At 39.4% G+C, this 19,479-nt stretch overlaps 1 protein-coding gene across 4 annotated transcripts in view; it reads left to right on the forward strand.

Moving 5' to 3' along the window:
• Positions 1 to 19,479, forward strand: part of nfatc1 (nuclear factor of activated T cells 1) — a 180,228-nt gene that overhangs the window by 29,165 nt on the left and 131,584 nt on the right. For all 4 annotated transcript variants that reach the window (XM_008108767.3, XM_008108765.3, XM_008108766.3 and 1 more), the window contains exons 2-3: positions 4,834 to 5,935; positions 18,629 to 18,788. In XM_008108767.3, coding sequence (XP_008106974.3) covers positions 4,834 to 5,935; positions 18,629 to 18,788 — 1,262 coding nt within the window. The remainder of the gene's footprint in view (positions 1 to 4,833; positions 5,936 to 18,628; positions 18,789 to 19,479) is intronic.

The raw sequence follows: 19,479 nt of genomic DNA on the forward strand, positions 1-19,479 counted from the left end.
TTATTAGTGGAGGAAGTGAGGAAGCCTTGACTTGTTTGCTTCAATCATTCTTTAAAACAGCATTCTTTAAAAGCAACTGAAGTTCAAAAGGCATGTTAAAACCAGAGGCTTTGATACAGGAAGAAAGGATAGAATAGACAGAAGAGGTACTCTGAGTGACAGAAATATTTGCTTATTTTTACACTGGGGACAGAGCTTATTTTTGCAGTGGGACAGTGGTCTGAGAGTTGGACTAATATTCTGGGAGACCATAGTTCAAATCCCCACTTGGCCATGGAAACACACTGGGTAACCGTGGGCGATTTACCCACTCTCAGTAATAAGGGAGTGGAAACTCCTCTTTGAACAAATCTTGTTGAGAAAACTCCATGAAAGGTTCATTAGAAATCAGGAATGACTTGGAAGCACATCACTGTAACAATAGAGCTGCCATATATGTATGTATGTGTGTGTGTGTGTGTGTGTGTGTGTGTGTGTGTGTGTGTGGTATATGTGTACCATAAATGCTATGATATGCGGAAGGGAAAAGAGAGGAACTAGAAGGCATATGCAATTCCAGTTGAATGTAAGAAATGTCAACATCCATATTTAAAACTAACCATTGAATGGGGTGGCCAGGATAAACTCAGTGCACAGAAAAAGTGGTGACAGAGAGAGGTCTGCAGAATAATCCACCTCTTGAGAAAGGCTTTCTCAGGCTGGATCTACACTGCCCTATATCCCAGGATCTGATCCCAGGTTATCTGTTTTGAACTGGATTATATGATTTTACACTGCCAGATAATCTGGGATAAGCAGATAATTTGGAATTAGATCCTAGGATATAGGGTAGTGTCGATCCAACCTCAGTGGCTATTCTGGTCTGTCAGCTCCAGCTCCCCGTGCAGGGACAAGAGAAAAGCCTCCCACAGGATAGTAAAACATCAAACATCTGGGTGCCCCCTGGGCAACATCTTTGCAGATGGCCAATTCTCTCACACCAGAAGTGACTTGCAGTTTCTCAAGTCACCCCTGACACCCCTGACACAGACAGGCCCTTGACAACACACATCAATGGATCTACAAAACGCTTTTAAATTGATAGGTACTGTCTTTCTACTGGTGCATTTTCAAACTGTGTTTTACTTTGCCTGTGTGCATGTGTTCTTATTACTTTAATTGTATTATTCCTGTTTTATTGTAAACAGCATTGAATCCCATTTAGGGGAGAAAAACATGAGATAAATGAGACATAGAAAGAAACAATTAAATGAAAGTTGGATATTCATGATAAAGGATGAATCAATATGGCTTAGATCTAGATTGCAACTGGAACAGGGTATAATTATAGGCCTCTTCCAAGACTTAATTCAATCCCTAACACCAACACTTCATATGACTTTGGTTAGTGGGCAGTGATGCAGCAGATAGTGTATAACAGAGAAACATTCCAACCCTTTATGTGATAAGTCCAGCAACCTTTCACAGCCTATGGTAGAACTGAACCCCCTACACCACTACAGCTGGTGCTCCACATTTGCAAATTTAACTTTTGCAGATTTCATTATTTGTGGATTTGAGTAATATTTTCTCTCTAGAAATCTCTAGGTCCTCCAGAGTGACTCTATGATCAATTTCTGCTGAACTTGCACAGGGCCAATTTTAAGTGTGCTTAAATGTTAAGAAAAGCCAAGAAGAATGAAAATAGCACAACAGAATATCTTGATGTGTAGTATTTTATTTATTTATTTATTTATTTATTTACAGTATTTAATATTCCGCCCTTCTCACCCTGAAGGGGACTTAGACTGGATCACAGAACATACATATGCAGCAAATGTTCAGTGCTATTTATACACACAGACAATTGAGCATAGAGGTATATATAGGCTTTCCCCATCTTTGGCTTCATGGAGGCTTGTGCTCGGTTCCAGCTATGGGGGTGGGGGGTGGGGGTGGGGATGTGCTGTATCTCCCTGCCAAAGAGCGTTTTTGTGCGCAACTTCTCTTTTGATTGAATTGCCGGTATTTTTCCTGGCATTTCCTTATGGGTGCCTTAATACCTTCCCACTTTTAAATGGTCCCTATTGATCTACTCACATTTTGCTTTCAATCCGCTAGGTTGGCAGAAGCTGAGCTATAGGTCAGGAAATCACCCTGACCCAGGCTTCGAACTGTCAGCCTTTCGACAGACAATACTGTATTTATTGCAGCTGGTGATTTAATCTGCTCTGCTAAAGCAATGCCTATCGCCTACTTTTTTCATCAAGCTACTTGCAGAATGTGAAAATAATTTGAAAGAAAAAGAAGCTAGCTTGACAACAACCTTAGAAATATTTAAATGCAACCTTCCCTCTTTTTATTAGATATTTGCACACTGGAAGCCCTTTTCAAGGTCTGTAGCATCCACAGAAAAGCACAATTTGGTTTAAGTTTAGAATTTGATTTGTGAAAAGGACTGACTTTGAACTTATTCGATGTTGGAGAATATTAGAGCTGATGTAGCTGTTTTGCTGTGACTAGAGTTATCAAAAGGAGGAAGAGAAGGAAGGGGGTAATTGTGCTACGTGGTTGACCAGCTATCCTGGCTTTCGTGGAAGAGGAAGCTGCTCTTTCCTTTGAGCAATGTGTCTGCAGCAGTTTCAGTATGTCTTCTGTGCACACGCTGAGGGCATGTTTCTCTCTCTTGCTCTCAGACTGTTTGGATGATTGCAGACGGCTTGAGGCAAGTTGCTCTTTTGACTTTTAGGTTCTGCTTGCAGTGTGATACAATCTGTCCCAGTTCTGTACGTGTCTCGTACTGGCCAGTACTTGGGAATAGATAAGAAATCAATAAAATGGAAATTGCTTTCTGGGAAATTAATGAAAGGGAACAAATAAAATCTTAATTGTATCCTAGTACTATTCCACTCCAAAGGATCAATAACCCTAGAAACCAAAATTACTAGTAATCTCCTTGCACTCAGTAAAGATAACAAAGTAAAGGTTTTACCACTTGACTTTTCTGTTTCTGTATAAGATGATACTTCAGCATGTTTTCCATATAACATTTTCCTTCATTCAGATACTGGAAAAGTTGGCTACAGATTTGTAATAACCACAGGCCAGAAAAGTAACCTTTCTGAGCTCTACTTGCATCTTAATTTAATTTAATGTTTTCCCTTTGGCATTTTTTCCAGAAAGCTTTAGTTCAATGGAATCTGTTTAATTCTTCTGTAATGATTTTTGACTTTCACAAATGTTTTACTCAACTTCTAACTGCAAAGTGAGGGGAAGCAACTTGTGGTCCTGCAGGCGATTTTGGATTGTAGCGCCCATTAGGTCTAGCCAATATTTGTAATGGAGATGCAGGTTGTAAGGAGTTTGATTCCAAGAATTTCTGAAGGCTGTAAGTTCTAAATTGTATTCAGAATCGGGTCTATATTTGCCATTTACTGGTCTCATTCCTGTTTGCTGGGACCTGGCAGACTTACCTGGTAAAATGTTCCAATTACCTGGGACTCAACATTTTCATTTTCCACAGTAATCTTGAGCAATGGATTGTGAAAAATTAGAATGGTTTCACAGAGAAGTAATTGACCCACACTGATCAGAATGCAGAAAAAAGAAAGCATTTGTAAAGACATAGATGAGATATATTTGGTGGTGAGTTCTCTCAGGGCTAGACTTGTTGACCATGCAATGACATCCAACATTTACCAAACATTGATACTTTCACTGAGCCAACAAAAGTACACAAAATAAGGTGCATCATGCAAGCTCTGGTTCCAAGAAAAATAAAACCCTTTTTCAGATTTAACAGGACTGAGACTTCTTGAGAAGTTCAATTATAATTTCTCACAGGACAGAGACATCTTGGATCTCAGTGGAAGTTACTTTCCTATTGCTATCGTGTTTGAAATTTTATTGTCATTTACTGCCCTTCATTTCAAAAGACTGGCCACTAATGCTCCATGCAACTCAAATAATTCATGAGAGTGGAGATCTAGGACAGATCTGAATGTGTATCAGGCATGGGAAACCTGTGGTCCTCCAAATGTGGTTACATGATACATCAGCCTTAGCTAGTAGTCAGGGAAGTGGGAAGTTCCAAATTGCAGGCTCTCTATTTTTTATATACCGGACTGCTTTCAGTGATGCTATTTAATTTCCTAAGTACAGTAGAGTCTCACTTATCCAACATAAATGGGCCAGCAGAACGTTGGATAAGTGAATATGTTGGATAATAAGGAGGGATTAAGGAAAAACCTATTAAATATCAAATTAGGTTATGATTTTACAAATTAAGCATCAAAACATCATGTTATACAACAAATTTGACAGAAAAAGTAGTTCAGTACACAGTAATGCTATGTAGTACTTACTGTATTTACGAATTTAGTACCAAAATATTACGATGTATTGAAAACATTGACTACAAAAATGCGTTGGATAATCCAGAACATTGGATAAGCGAGTGTTGGATAAGTGAGACTCTACTGTATTGAAATGTAAGGTCCAAAGCCTCCACTCAGGTTAAGATGTTGAATTGTATTATTGTCATTAAACTAGAAATGCACAAATATGTTGGGCAGATACTTTGTTTCTTGGGAGTTTCTCTAGCATCCAAAAACGCCTTCAGTGTACTCATTCTTCAACCGAATTCTGTGAAAAACTTTTTTTGCAATTGTTCATTGACAAAAGGAGAAATATACCTGAGTCTGTTTATTGAATAAATGTCTGAAATTGGCTGTGAACCCTGCCTAGTAAAACCCCCAGAGTATCTACTGGAATTGAGCTCTGCTCATTAATTAGAATATATGTTCACACAACATCTCATGTCATTCTTTTTGTTTTTGTTTTGTCTTTTTGCAGAACATTATAACTACCCATCTTCAAATATAAATTCAAGTTTGCCTCTCAGTGTGGCACATCCTTCATTGTCAACTTCATGTCATGGCCTCCAGACATCTAATCCAGTCATTTCAATTGTTCCATCAACTAATCATCCTTCAGGATATGGAGGGCACATTGACAGTGGCAACACTGGGTATTATCTGCCTCCAAATGTCAGGCCTAATGGAGTGCCAGCCTTAGAAAGCCCCAGAATTGAAATAACCTCTTACTTGGGACTGCATCATAACAACAATCAGTTTTTTCATGATGCCGAAGTGGAGGAATCCATCCCAAATGCAAAGAGATCTCCTTCCACGGCCACTTTGAACTTACCAAATATTGAAGCTTATAGAGACCCAACTTGTCTCAGCCCAGCGAGTAGCCTGTCTTCCAGAAGTTGCAATTCAGAAGCCTCTTCCTATGAATCCAACTACTCATATCCTTACACTTCTCCTCAAACTTCTCCTTGGCAATCGCCATGTGTGTCACCTAAGACCACAGAAACAGAGGAGAGATACCAGCGAAGCTTGGTAGCCTGCACGTTACTTAATTCACCCAGACATTCTCCTTCTACATCTCCCAGAACAAGCATTACGGATGAGAACTGGCTGAGCACCCGGAACTCAAGGCCATCTTCACCCTGCAACAAGAGGAAATATAGTCTGAATGGGAGGCAGACATCCTACTCACCACACCATTCTCCAACCCCCTCTCCACAGACTTCTCCAAGGGTTAGCGTAACTGATGAAACATGGCTGGGAAACACTAACCAATACACCAGTTCAGCGATTGTTGCTGCTATCAATGCCCTCACCACTGACAGCACAATAGACATGAATGATGGGATTCCTATCAAGTCCAGGAAAACAGCGATAGATCACTCACCATCTATGGCGCTCAAGACTGAACCAAGTGGTGATGATCAGGGGACCATATCGCCGACAGCTGACTTGTCACCAGAAGAGTTTCCGGGATTTCAGCACATCAGAAAAGGCAGCTTCTGCGATCAGTATCTCTCTGTGCCACAGCATCCTTATCAGTGGGCCAAATCAAAGCCATTGCCCCCAACGTCATACATGAGGTACATTTTTGGGGAGGTGGGGAAGTAGATAGTGAAGATGCATTATTTTAAAAGCTATCTCTTAAAGTATGCCTTTTTCTCTCTGTTTTCCTAATCTGCTTTCCCCTTTCCTACTAATTTTTGTGTTTTGTAGCTTCTTATATAGTACAATCCCCATATCATTGGAGATGGGAGTACATTCCTAAACTTACCAATAAATCAAGAAATCATGAATAATAGTGAAAAATGAAAATAGCTGCCTAAAGGATTATAACCCACACTATATGGCAAAGGAATGGGGAAGGCACAGCACCAGTTCTTTAAAGTTAAATAAGATTGTTATGTGAACCTATTAGAATGACAGTGATTGAAAAAAAGGAATCTGAAGGAACAGATGTTTCAGCAGGGTTGATAGAGTGGCCCTGACAAGGGAGCTGATGGTTTCCATGTCTGCAGGTTGGTGAATCTAAGCTTTCAAAAGTTCAGAACCTATTTTGATAATAGAGTTAATTGCCTTTAATACTCACACTAAAATCTGGAGAAGATTCATTTCCTCGCTGGCATGAAAGGCCGTAGCCACTACTGTGGCCTTGTTTTCCATCTTTTGCTGAAGCCTGATGGAAACAGTAATGTGATTATATAGACGTTATAAAAAGGCAAAATAAGTAGCAATGCACAGTGAAATACAGTTTATACCTACACTTTGATAGTTCTGCTTGAGTTTTAGCATCCAGATTCTTGTATTTATATATTTTACAGCTTTTTCCTTGGAGCCATATTACAACAGAAACACACACATGTGTAGTCCCAGGCACACACATTATTCTAAATGTTTAAGTTCTCTTTCTTCCATTAAATTCACATCTAAAACCTGCCATAACAGGGAGTACTTGGAATTTTGGCTTTTCAAAGTCGACTGGCTATTAATATAGTAACATTGTCCTCTTGTTACATCTGCAGTGCTGCATTTGTACAGTTAAAGTAGAGTACCAGCTATACCTGTTCCTTAGGAAGTCAGATTTGATGATGGTGACACATGTCTTGATTGTATCCTGTTTGGACTGCTGTAATGTGTTGTACATGGGGCTGTCTTTGGAAACTATTTGAACATTTCAGCAGATCCAGTGTGCTGCTGATTGGTGTTGACCGGGGCTAGTTTCAGGGATCATGTGACTCCCCTGTTGAAACCACTTCACTGACTACCACTCAATTTTGGGGAATAACTCAGAGGGCTTCCCAAAGATTCCATCAAAATATTATGAAGAACTTCCTGATGGTAAGAGCTGTTCAGCAGTGAGATATGTTGTTTTGGAGAACTGTGGAGTCCTCTTCTCTGGAGGTTTTAAAATTGAGGCTGGATGGCCATCTGCTGGGAATGCTTTGATTATGTTCCTGTGTGGCAGGGAGGGTCAGTTTGGATGGCCCTTGTAGTCTCCTCCAATTCTTAAGATCCTGTGATTCTATGAAAGCACTCTATAGTATTGTCCTCTCATTTCTTTCTTTGCACATCTATCCCTGTCGGTGATCATAGTTCTTCCCAATCTGTCTCTGCTGTTCTTCACTTTCCATGTTGTCCAAAGGTCACCTGTCCATTAAAAATAATAAAAAGAAACCCACAGTTATTTATCCATGGTTCTTCTGTGTGCTTTGACCTTCCCTTTAGAACCTCGTATGATGCCATCTCTCTTTTTTTATTTACACCACTTGTTAAAGGCTTCTACTTTTATGAAGATTTTTGCTCAGTTCCCTACCATCCTATTTAGTCTATTTTACTATCCAATCCTAATTCACCCAAATCACTGATGGTTACTCAAACAGATACTAAGCCAATTGAAACAGTGTTGAATCCAATGCTGCTCCTGCCCAGGGGTATGCTAGAATAGTAACTATGGGCCTCATCACACTTGAGCATTTATCTACTTTAAATCCGGTTTCTGCCTACAGCAGAATTCTGGGGTTTGTAGTTTGGTGAGGCACAGGACCTGTCTGGCTGAGCTGTTTAAAGCCCCCTCCCTAAAATGGATTTAAAGTGGATCCAAACTCTAGTGTGACAAAGCCCAATGTACCTGGGTTTGGAGATGTTTGTGCTGGAAGTTGGGACTCTTTCACACCACACAACTACATCACCATGGTTTAATCCTCTGGAATCTTGGGATTTGTAGTTTAGGGAGGTGTACAATGGGCCTTTGGTATTCTGTTATATACAATGGTGTAGTGAAATGACGTCACTAATATAAAATGGCAAAATGAAGATTTGGTTTTTGGATTTATTTTTAAAATTGTATTTCAAGCCATGGATGGTGGAATCCATGGATGCAGAATCAGTGGATATGAAGGGTCAATTGTATTTATATTTTAGAGGAAGAAACTGGTTAAACCGCTTCTGAGTATTCCTTGCCTAAAAAAAACTCTAGGAAATTAATGACACCAGCATAAGTCAATGGCTGACCTGAAGGCAAATCCACACTCATTTATGGTTCTCAACCAGAAAGTTCTCATGCCTGTGACCAAACTGCAAGCCCCAGGATTCCAAATGCAAATGCAAATGGGATCATACTGATATAATAGTGGAATATGAAAGGAACCCAAATGTTGCTGAGTTCCACTACTCATCAGCTCTAGTCAGCACAGTGGTTCATCAAAGTCTATAGGGCTGAAGGCTACTTCTGATGCAAGACCTTTTAAGGAGTCTGATGTTTTGTTTCAATTCAATGCTGTCTGATACAAGTTAGCAGAAGACTAGTTCATCTAACATAAGAGACTTCTGCCTCTTTCTAAACTGGTGCATGTTTGAGTTAAGATTTCACTGCCTGCCTGTAGTTACAGGCAATGACTGAAACAGTTTACTGTGTACCTTCCTTGTTTTTTTTTTTTCCTGCCCCTCTTCATCAGTTGTTTCTCTTTTGACAAATTTTAAACTTGTATTCTTCCAAATGCCATGCACATTGGCGACACTATAGAAATAAAACAATTCAATTGTATTTTGCATAGGAGCATAACTTTATAGCTGAGCTTCTGTAGCAAACTGCAAGTTTAGGCATTGTTGTAATTTTAGTGCAGTTCTGTTCTGTGTGTCTACTTGTATGTTTACATTTTATTACTTCTTCTATTTGTAATATTTTGGTTATGTTTGGTCCATCCCCCATTGTGTTCACTTGTGATGGTTAACTACAAAACTGAAGTGAGCTTGAAACTGAACCCACTATTCAGTGGGGTTTATTAATAGTAAATCTGCATAGTTTTGCAACCCAAGAGAATAGATAGGAATAATCCTTGAGCGGGGATGGATTTAGTGTATTTGAGGATCTGGGTGGCCAGATTCAAAACATTTGATTCCATCAATTTTACAGCAGTGCTATGTATCTTTACTCAATCATCTAGTATTGCCTGGGTGCATGGGATTTGGAGACAAGCATGTCCATGTCTTTGGAGTGGTCCATAAGAAGACCCATAGTGGATCTGATCGGTGTCCCAGCTTCTGACATTCATCATGTTATCTTCATGCATGAACTGTAACGGCTAGAAAAGAAATTGCTGTCCATAGTACAGTAGAGTCTCACTTATCCAACATAAACGGGCCGGCAGAACGTTGGATAAGCGAATATGTTGGATAATAAGGAGGGATTAAGGAAAAGCCTATTAAACATCAAATTAGGTTATGATTTTACAAATTAAGCACCAAAACATCATGTTATACAACAAATTTGGCAGAAAAAGTAGTACATTACACAGTAATGCTATGTAATAATTACTGTATTTACGAATTTAGCACCAAAATATCACAATGTATTGAAAACATTGACTACAAAAATGCGTTGGATAATCCAGAACGTTGGATAATCGAGTGTTGGATAAGTGAGACTCTACTGTATTGAGAATGTCTACATTATTTAGCAGAATCCATAGGGAGAGGCTAAACATTTATAAGAATGAGAACTATTCTTCCTGTCCAGGACTGCAACATACATTTAAAATCATGAGCTGATTAGACCAAATTAATCTTTTATTATTTAGTAATTTATGGCCAATTGTGTCGTGCCTGTTTTTATTTAACAGATGTACACAGCTTTTATCATCTGCAATTAAAATGAGTACAGCATTCCCTGGGCAGTTAATGAAAGTGAAATGAATTCCAGTATTATGTGAATAATATTTTTCCACTGTTTTGCTTTTGTGTAAAAAAAAATATGTTTCCTGGTTTTCAATATATTTCCATGTGATCTCATTAATTCAGGCTTCAGGACAGCTGGAAGCTACTGTAAAAGTGTGATTTTAATGTACCCTTACCAATCAAAGGCCCTGACCATGCTTCCTCCCGCTCATAAATACTTTTCATTTTATGGATATGAAATAATCCTGGGCAACTGAACACAGCCATCAGCACAGTCACGAGATGTGCAGTTGAAATGGTTGTTTACAAGTTTCCCCACCCTCCAAGATAATCGTCTGCCGCAATAGATCCGGAGACCCTTTACCCCAGCCCTGGATATTTTATACATCTGTTCCCTTTGAAAGCCTGGTTTAGGTTTCCAGCAAATATTTCGAAATCCATCCTGTCACAAGCATTGTTTCCTAAAACGTGTGTTACCTTTTGTGTGGCTTCCTGAATAACAAGGGAAAAAAAGACATGTAATAAAAAGATGATTGGAAAATTCCAAAACCAGTAGTTGTTTTTCACATAGATATTTGCTGGTGTGGATGGTCAAACTAGCCTTTCATTTGTCAAGAGGACCTCCTTTCTGAAAAATAAGTTCTTACTTTTGGATATAAGCATATAGATAGTTGCAGATAATAATAATAACTTTATTTTTATACCCCGTCACCATCTCCTCAAAGGGATTTGGGGTGGCTTATATATAGGACAGAAGGTCCAACAGACATAAAAGCAAACAGCAAACAATCCATTAAAACAAATCATCATTAAAATAAAATAAGATATATTTCATATTTAAGCTACGTTTTTCTTATGCAAAGCGCTTAAAAGTAAATTATTTATAGCAGTTATTGAGTTCAGATTGGGAATAAAAACAGAAAGCAAGTGAATTCTTTAAAGCTCCCACTGACTGCCATTTCATACTTCACAATTACAGTGCTGTTTCCCACTATAGTGGCCATACCAGAATCTAATGGAGCCCTGAGCTTGTACGTAGTTTGATGAGATACTAGAATTCTCTAGTTAAGAATTTAAATGCTCCTCCATAAACTTCTAATGCCATGATTCCATTGGATAAAACCATGGTAATTGAAAATTGTTTATAATTTAGTGATGACATAGCATGAAAGGGACCTGAGTTAGTTTTGCAAGATAATTTTTTTTCAGTTTAATGCAAATTTCCAGTGGAGTCTGAACTAATCCACATAATTTCCCATCACAATGAAATTGGCATGCTAATTTTATGATTTCCCTGTTGTAACAATCTGAAATTTAGAAAAAGGATAAGTCATAAATTCATGTGAAAGTACCTTATATGATAACAACAACAACAACAACAACAACAACTTTATTTTTCTATCCCACCTCCATCTCTCCGGAGGGACTTGGGGTGGTTAACACGGGGCAAAGCCCAAAGACAATAAAACAGAGTAAAACAAATAATATAGCATCTTTAAATAAGTAAAAACACAATAAAATCAAACATCAATACAAATGCAATACAATAACAGTAAAAGCCAGTTTAAAACATGACATAATGAGATGGAAAGACCTCCAATTTGGAGAATGGAGTAAAATGGGAGAACAGATGAAGCGAAAGTGCAATGATATATTTTATGGTGCCTTTTGGGGGCAAAGAGGATGAAGTGCTAAACATTCTCAAGCTTCAACATTGTGACTTGATTTTTCAGGTAGGAATGGATTCCACAGTTGACTAACCCTGCTTGGGAATAACTGCAGAAACCACTGACGTTCAGTTAATATTATGTGGATCCTTTTTGCATGCTTAGTATTTAGACTCTGATTCTGGATTGATCCCAAACATCTGGGTACTGTTTCTGCACAAAGACCCACATTCAAAGCCCTGTGTATGGATGTATTTGTGTGCATTTAAGTTTCTGCTCTGTTTGCAATCAGGTAGCCTTTAATCTTATATGCCAAGTTTTAGCATGTAGAAAACGTTTACAACAGAACCAGGAGTTCATAAGGGAAGTATTGATACAAGCAGATTAATAGCCACGTGAATCATGCTGCTTCTAGCAAAAAGAAATAACTTATCTAGACTTCTCCATCTATGATGGAAAATACTCTAGAGGCAAATGATTATAGCTCATTGAAGCAGGAGGAAAGCTTGAAATGTTTCAATAGCCCCTTCTGAGCTTTTGTTTAGTGTCTTTGACATGCATTGCTCAGTAAGGTAATTGTTGTGAGACATTATGGTTTGCAGTTACAGTTAAAACATAAATGCTATAGCTAAAATCCTGCAGCACTCTTACTTATAAGGGAATGTAAATCTTATGAGCACAAGATTTGGATTTGCATGTGTTCCAATACCTTGGAAAAAGTTACTTTTAGTCTGCAACTCCTAGAATCCCCCAACCAGCATGGGTCCTTAAGGATCCTGTGGGTCGTAGCCCAAACATAACATTTCCAAGTACGTGCTCTCCCTTCTTGTTCTCTACCAGCAAACATGGCTTGTGGCTTAATTCTCCCTCCACACTTCCCCATTTTGTTCATAGATGGAAAGGAAAAACAATGAGTTAGAACAGGGTTGAGAAACTGCAAAGTACAATATTCATTCAGTTATAGATGACAATAGCTCACTTTCATCTGAAAATCATCCAGAAATGTCACCTAAAAGTGACCAAGTCACGAATAACAGTATAACTGATTCAGAAGCAAATTGTTGTTGTTGTAATTGCTGAAACATTTTGTATAAAAGTGAAATGCATGGTCTACTTAATTTTCTACTGTTCCCGCTCCAGTGCTTTTGTGTCTGTGTGAATGGACACATCATACACACAGGTTTTTTTTTGTTTTTGTTTTTTCGTGTCAGGAGCAACTGGAGTTGCTTCTGGAGTGAGAGAATTGGCCGTCTGCAAGGACGTTGCCCAGGGGATGCCCGGATGTTTTGATGTTTTTACCATCCTTGTCGGAGGCTTTTCTCATGTCCCCGCATGGAGCTGGAGCTGATAGAGGGAGCTCATCCGCGCTCTCCCCGGGTGGGATTCGAACCTGGCAGCTTTCAGGTCAGCAACCCAACCTTCAAGTCACGAGGCTTTTATCCCCTAGGCCACGGGGGCTCCTATACACACAGTCATACACACAAACACATTCATGACTAGGTGTAATCTGTCCAAAAAATAATCTTGTTATGACGTGGTAATAGTTGGAATATTATAGACATTTACATCTTGAGAGGAGTGATTTGCTAGTATTTTTTGCTTTTGATAGATTATTTTTTTTCATGAATCACATTTTATTAGATGTCTATAACAGATAAAAGTACCCAGCACCTGGATTAAAATATATTTCTCCCTCCATGTAGTACATTATCTACTGGAATTTGGTTCCAGCCTCCCCTGTATCTATAAATGCTCAAGTTTCATTATATACAATGGTGTATTAAAATATATCCCTTATATAAAATAAAATAGTATCCCTTATATAAAGCCCCTGGTGGTGCAGCGGATTAAACCACTGAGTGCTGAACTTGCTGACCAAAAGGCCAGCAGTTTGAATCCGGGGAGCGGGGTGAGCCCCCGCTGTTAGCCCCAGTTTCTGCCAACCTAGCAGTTCAAAAACATGCAAATGTGAGTAGATCAATAGGTACTGCTCTGGCGGAAAGGTAACGGCACTCCATGCAGTCATGCCGGCCACATGACCTTAGAGGTGTCTACAGACAATGCCAGTTCTTCAGCTTAGAAGTGGAGATGAGCACCAACCCCCAAAGTCAGACACAACAAGACTTAATGTCAGGGGAAAAACCTTTACCTTTACTATATAAAATGGAAATATCAAGTTTAGCTTTTGGTTTTGGGGGTAGAGGGGGAAAGGGTTCATGCCATGATGGTGAAATCGATGGATGCAGAATCCATGGATGCAGAATCTGTGGACAGAGAGGGCAAACTGTGTTAGCAAGACATGTTTTATATCTGTTTGCACAGTACAAAAAAGAATGGATAATTATTCTTCTATCAAAGTTTCTTGCTATGTCACAGTTCTTTTTTGTTGTGCAAAAGGTGGTGAATTTGCACATTGAACTGTCAAGCCTCCACATTAAATACAGCAGAATTTGTTCTTTTGCTCTGTTATTGATTTCAATGCAAGAAAGACCACATTGGAATTATGGCTCCAATCTTAAGGACAATGCTGCCTCTTTTCAAGGCACCTTGGTTCAAAAGGAGAAGAGACAGATCTATGATTCTGTCATATTTCCACATAGGAGGGAATGAATGATCAGCTATGTGGCTGTTTGATCCCATGGGGCACAGTATATGCCCCATCTGCCAAGAAGTTTTAGCAGTGAGAACAACTTCCATGTGCCTGAAATAACTGCAGCTGTGGGCACTTTACTGCTTGACATGGCATCTGTCGAATCACTAGTAGCTTTCATATTTCCATGTGTTACACATTTTGCTGCCTTGTTAAAGTTTATTACTCCTCTCTCATTGTGTTATTGAGCCTACTGGATGCTGCAAGAGTTTTATCTTTCTTTTTGTGTAATTTGCATTTCTTGGTGGTATGTTATATCATCTCCCCTCCCCCAATGAAACCATATGTGATAGTCTGGCCATAATAAAATGGTTTTGTAAAATACAGTCAGCCCTCCATATTCACCGATTCTGCATTCATGGCTTCCACAATCCATGGCTTGAAAATACTCCAAAAATCAAGCCTTGATTTTGCCATTTCATATAAAAGGGGCACCATTTTACCACAACATTGTATATAATATGACTTGAGCATTTGTGCATTCTTTATCCACGGGTAAAACAGGCATGGGCAAACTTTGGCCCTCCAGGTGTTTTGGACTTCAACTCCCACAATTTCTAACAGCCGGTAGGCCCGGGCTGTGGCGCAGGCTGGTGAGCAGCCAGCTGCCAGCTGCAACAAAATCACTCTGACCAAGAGGTCATGAGTTCGAGGCCAGCTCGGAGCCTGTGTTTGTCTTTGTCTTTGTTCTATGTTAAGGCATTGAATGTTTGCCATATATGTGTAATGTGATCCGCCCTGAGTCCCCTTCGGGGTGAGAAGGGCAAAATATAAATACTGTAAAATAAATAAATAAATAAATAATTGTGTGCCTTTGGGTCATTTTTGACTTATCGGGATCCTAAAGTGAATCAATCACAGGGTTTTCCTAACAAAATTTATTCATAAGAAGTTTGCCCTTGCCTTCCTTTAAGGCTGAAAGAGTGTGACTTGCCCATGATCACCCACTGAATTTCAGTAGTAGAGCTGGAGTATGAAGCATGGTTTTCAGAGTCCTAGTCCAGCATCCAAACCACTATGCCATGCAGTGTCTAATGGAACAATATTTCATTTGTTCTCCAGGTTGTTATCCTATTTGTGGCAGAATTCTCCATGCTTCTGTTTTCCAACTAGAGTAGTTGGAAATCAGGAGGGTTTACCCAAGTGTTGACTTCCTAGTGAGTAATTGATTCAGTGGGTGTAGATTAGCTGGTAGTAACAACTGGATTGAGGACTATAGCTCTAAAGCCAATCTTGGTGTCCCTTCCTTCAACTCCTGCAAATGTAGATCACAATAAGGTAATATGAAATAGAAGATTGCTTTGGCAAGCCACAGACCTTAACTTTCATAAAAATATAATATCACTTTATCAAGAAAATTAAATTTAATTGTACATTAAAATAAATAAATTGTCATTGGGCAGAAGTCCCAAAAAATTCAGGTTAAGTTTAAAACTGTGGGGCGGTCTCACAGAGGAATAAGCAGCTGTATTTTAATAGCTGTTTCAAATGGCACTCAGGTCTAAACTGAATAAAAATGTCCCCCTTTTAATTCCTTTTCAAAGGTAAAGGTTTCGAAATTTGTGGTGATTGATGGATTAGTGCTTTTACAAAAGCAGTATCCTGGAAATATCATAATCTGATAGGTATTTTGTGCTCAAGGGGAGAAAAATTGGATAAAGAAATCCATCATATATGAAATGGCTTAAAAATAGAAGCATCTGTTTTATAATATGTGGTGATCAGGGAGATATGCAGCTGCTCTGTATTATCTGAATTATTGTTGCAGTGAAGCTTGAGTCCCTCCAGATAATTATCCAGGAATGTTTCAGATGACAGCATCTGTAGGAAAGGCACATGAGGTACCTTATGGACTTGCCAGTTGTGCTTGAATGAGAATTCAACACCAGTCACTTCAGGCTTCCCAATACAATGTGGCACGATAATAGCGCAATCATGACACGTTTAGCTTTGTCTTTCAAAAGGAAAGAAAGACATCTCTTATAGCAATGAAAAAAGATTTGGGCTGGAGACCTCTGGCCTTTATACACTTAACATTTCATCATGCACACACTCAGATTTGAAGTTCAGTAGTACATATTTCTGAAAGTTTGATGGGGAAAACGTCGATAGAAAATAAATTAACTCATTTAAGAGGTGATGCTGGAGAGGAGTTCTGCAGATTCTGTGGACTGCTAAAAAGACAAATAAATGGGTCCTAGAGCAGAACAGACCTAGAAACCAAGGTAACCAAATTGAGGCTGTCATATTTTAGCCATATCATGAGAAGAGATTTTTCATTAGAAAGGAAGATATTATGTGATACAGTGGAAGGCAGTAGAAAATACTATATTTGTTGTGCATAGCTCAGATAGCAAGGGTGAGGAGATGCTGGTTGAAGGGCCAGCACTGGAGTTGGAGCCCAGCACTACCCAGCACCTCCCTTAGCCGAACTTGGAAAAAGAACCTATGGAGGAAGTTACTACTACTCTACCTACAGGGCAAATACAAGTAAGCTCCTCTGAGCAGGCAGAGGAAGGGTTAAGTGCTCCAGCTTTTGTGGACCAGTGAAGAGAGAAGGATCCTCTAGATTAGCAGAGAAATGAGCTAGCAATAGATAACTCCTGAGAACCTAGCATATAAGGAGCTCAAGAGTGGCACCTTGCTGTTGGCAGCAACACCAGTGTTTGGATCTGTGACCTCAAACTGTTGGCAATCATGGATCTTTGAACTTACTCTTGGACTCTGCCTTTTTGGATTTTGGACTGACTTTGGACCCTAGACCCTGTTGAAATTGGCTGTGGACCTTTGGGATAGGCTCTCAATTGCGCTGGTGTGAATCTCTCCTGTTGTCACTTCTCGGTTGGTCTCTTTGGCTTGACTTGGACAGTTTGTTAACTCCCCACTTGTAAATGAGGACAAGGCTCATGACAGTATTCCTGATGGATAGACTCAATCAGAGAAGCCATGGTCATGAGTATGCAAGGCCTGAGTGGGGCCGTTGAAGATAGCGAGATTTGGAGATCTCTCCTTCATAGGGTTACTATAACTCAATGTTGCATTGCAAGCAGCTAACAGCAAATCATGGAGTAATAATATTTGCTATGATTTCAAAACTCTGTTTTTTGCTTTAAGAACTAGATGGTACAGGAGGTATTGTCAAACATTTAAGTAAACATACTGTATAACTTGTGCTAATTTTCTTCTGTACTCTAGCTTTTAGTGTGATTGGAGGAAATATGCCTTAATATCAGCATCCTGTGCTTTTACTTTAATGACCACTCTAATCTGGTGTCCTTTAGATGTATTGGTCTTCAAAAATCCCAAACTACAGTGGCGTAACAGATGTCTGTATAGTGCAATATTACTGTATTTCACAATTTAAAAGCCACACTTTTATCCCTTTTTTGGCCAAAAAGGTGTGTGTGGGGTGTGCATGTTTGACAATAATGCAGTGAAAAAAATCCATCTATGGGGCTTCACTCAGCTGGCAACCAAACGAAGCCCCACAGATTGAAAGGGGGCAGAAGTGTGGTTGAGTGAAACTATTATGCGAGGAACACAAAAATATAAATTTTGCCATCCCAAAAATGTGGGTGCAACTATTACACAATGGTGACTATTATGTGAGGAAATACGTTGCTCATTCTGACACCTAATTCAGTACCATGAACACTGTTGAATATCTAGTCATTCAAACTGAACCTTTTAAGAGCTAAGGGTTCAAAACCAGAGCTAGATCTCTTTGATACTCTTTTGCCCACATTTGAATTTTCTGACAACTTTATTTTCTAAATATCTTTTTAAAGTGGCGCAACTCTCACCTTTCTTCTTGCTGTTGTTCCTTATGCCTGACCAGAAGATAAAACTGGATGAATGTAAATGGAAGGAACTGAGATACTGATATTCCCCAAGGGCTACTTCAGCTTGACATCACAGTTTTACAGTCTTGCTTCCCACATCTCTTACAATCCACAGTTGTCTTTTCTGATTAATGCATTAATGCATTAAGTGTATTTCATTTATATTTTATTTTTTAAAATAAAGCTTAAAATGTTTTCCATTTTGTTTAAGCATCCGATAGCATGTGGCTGATCAAATATCTGGCATCCATAAATCTTCATAAAATAACCATTACCTTTTAAATTACTTATGTCATACCATTATCTCCACTGATGAAATTTTAAATGTAATATTGTGAAGGATGAACTGCTAAAAGTGGCCTTTAAAGTAATAGTGCCAGATTCTTGTGGTTTATTTTAGTAGATTTGACATTAATATTTAATCTCTGTTGTTTTCCATTACAGTCCATCGTTGCCTGCTCTGGACTGGCAGTTGCCATCTCACTCAGGACCTTATGAACTTCGGATTGAAGTGCAGCCGAAGTCCCACCACAGAGCCCATTACGAGACGGAAGGGAGTCGAGGGGCTGTCAAAGCCTCTGCTGGAGGACACCCAGTGGTGCAGGTAAGAGCATCTCCTTTGGCAGTTAAGGTTGGGTGTGTTAGCAGGAACACATATAGGCCATGCGTACACTGTGACCATGGAAGTTGCCATCCACACCAGGCCAAACCAGCTTCAATGCCATGTTGGCATCCAGATTGTCCAGCTGGATCAAGACTGCATTAGCCCCACTGGTCTATCACCTTATCCTCCATGTCACCACTGCTGCTCCCTACCAGCCAGGGAGCTCCCTGTAAGCATCTGGCTATCATGGTCATATCTGCTGATGTGGTAATGGGGCACCTGCACAACTAACAAAGAGTGAGTAGAGATGGTCATGTGGGCACTCCATTCCCTTATCAGTATGGGAGAAGGGTGATGGTGGCCATATACATCATGGACATAATCAAGCTGAAACAGACTTAATTCAGCTGCCTAAACTGCCATGATTTATTTATTTTATTTACAGTATTTATATTCCACCCTTCTCACCCCGAAGGGGACTCAGGGCGGATCACATTATGTACATATAGAGCAAACATTCAATGCCCATAAACACATCGAACTGAGACAGAGACAACAGACAGACAGACGCAGAGGCAATTTTAACCTTCTCCTGAGGGGATGTTCGATTCTGGCCACAGGGGGGAGCAGCTGCTTCATCATCCACTCTGATGGCACTTCCTCACTTCCTCATTCCAACGTTGTAAATTAG

Source organism: Anolis carolinensis, chromosome 4 (assembly GCF_035594765.1).
Source record: "Anolis carolinensis isolate JA03-04 chromosome 4, rAnoCar3.1.pri, whole genome shotgun sequence".
In the NCBI taxonomy this organism is placed as follows: Eukaryota; Metazoa; Chordata; class Lepidosauria; order Squamata; family Dactyloidae; genus Anolis; species Anolis carolinensis.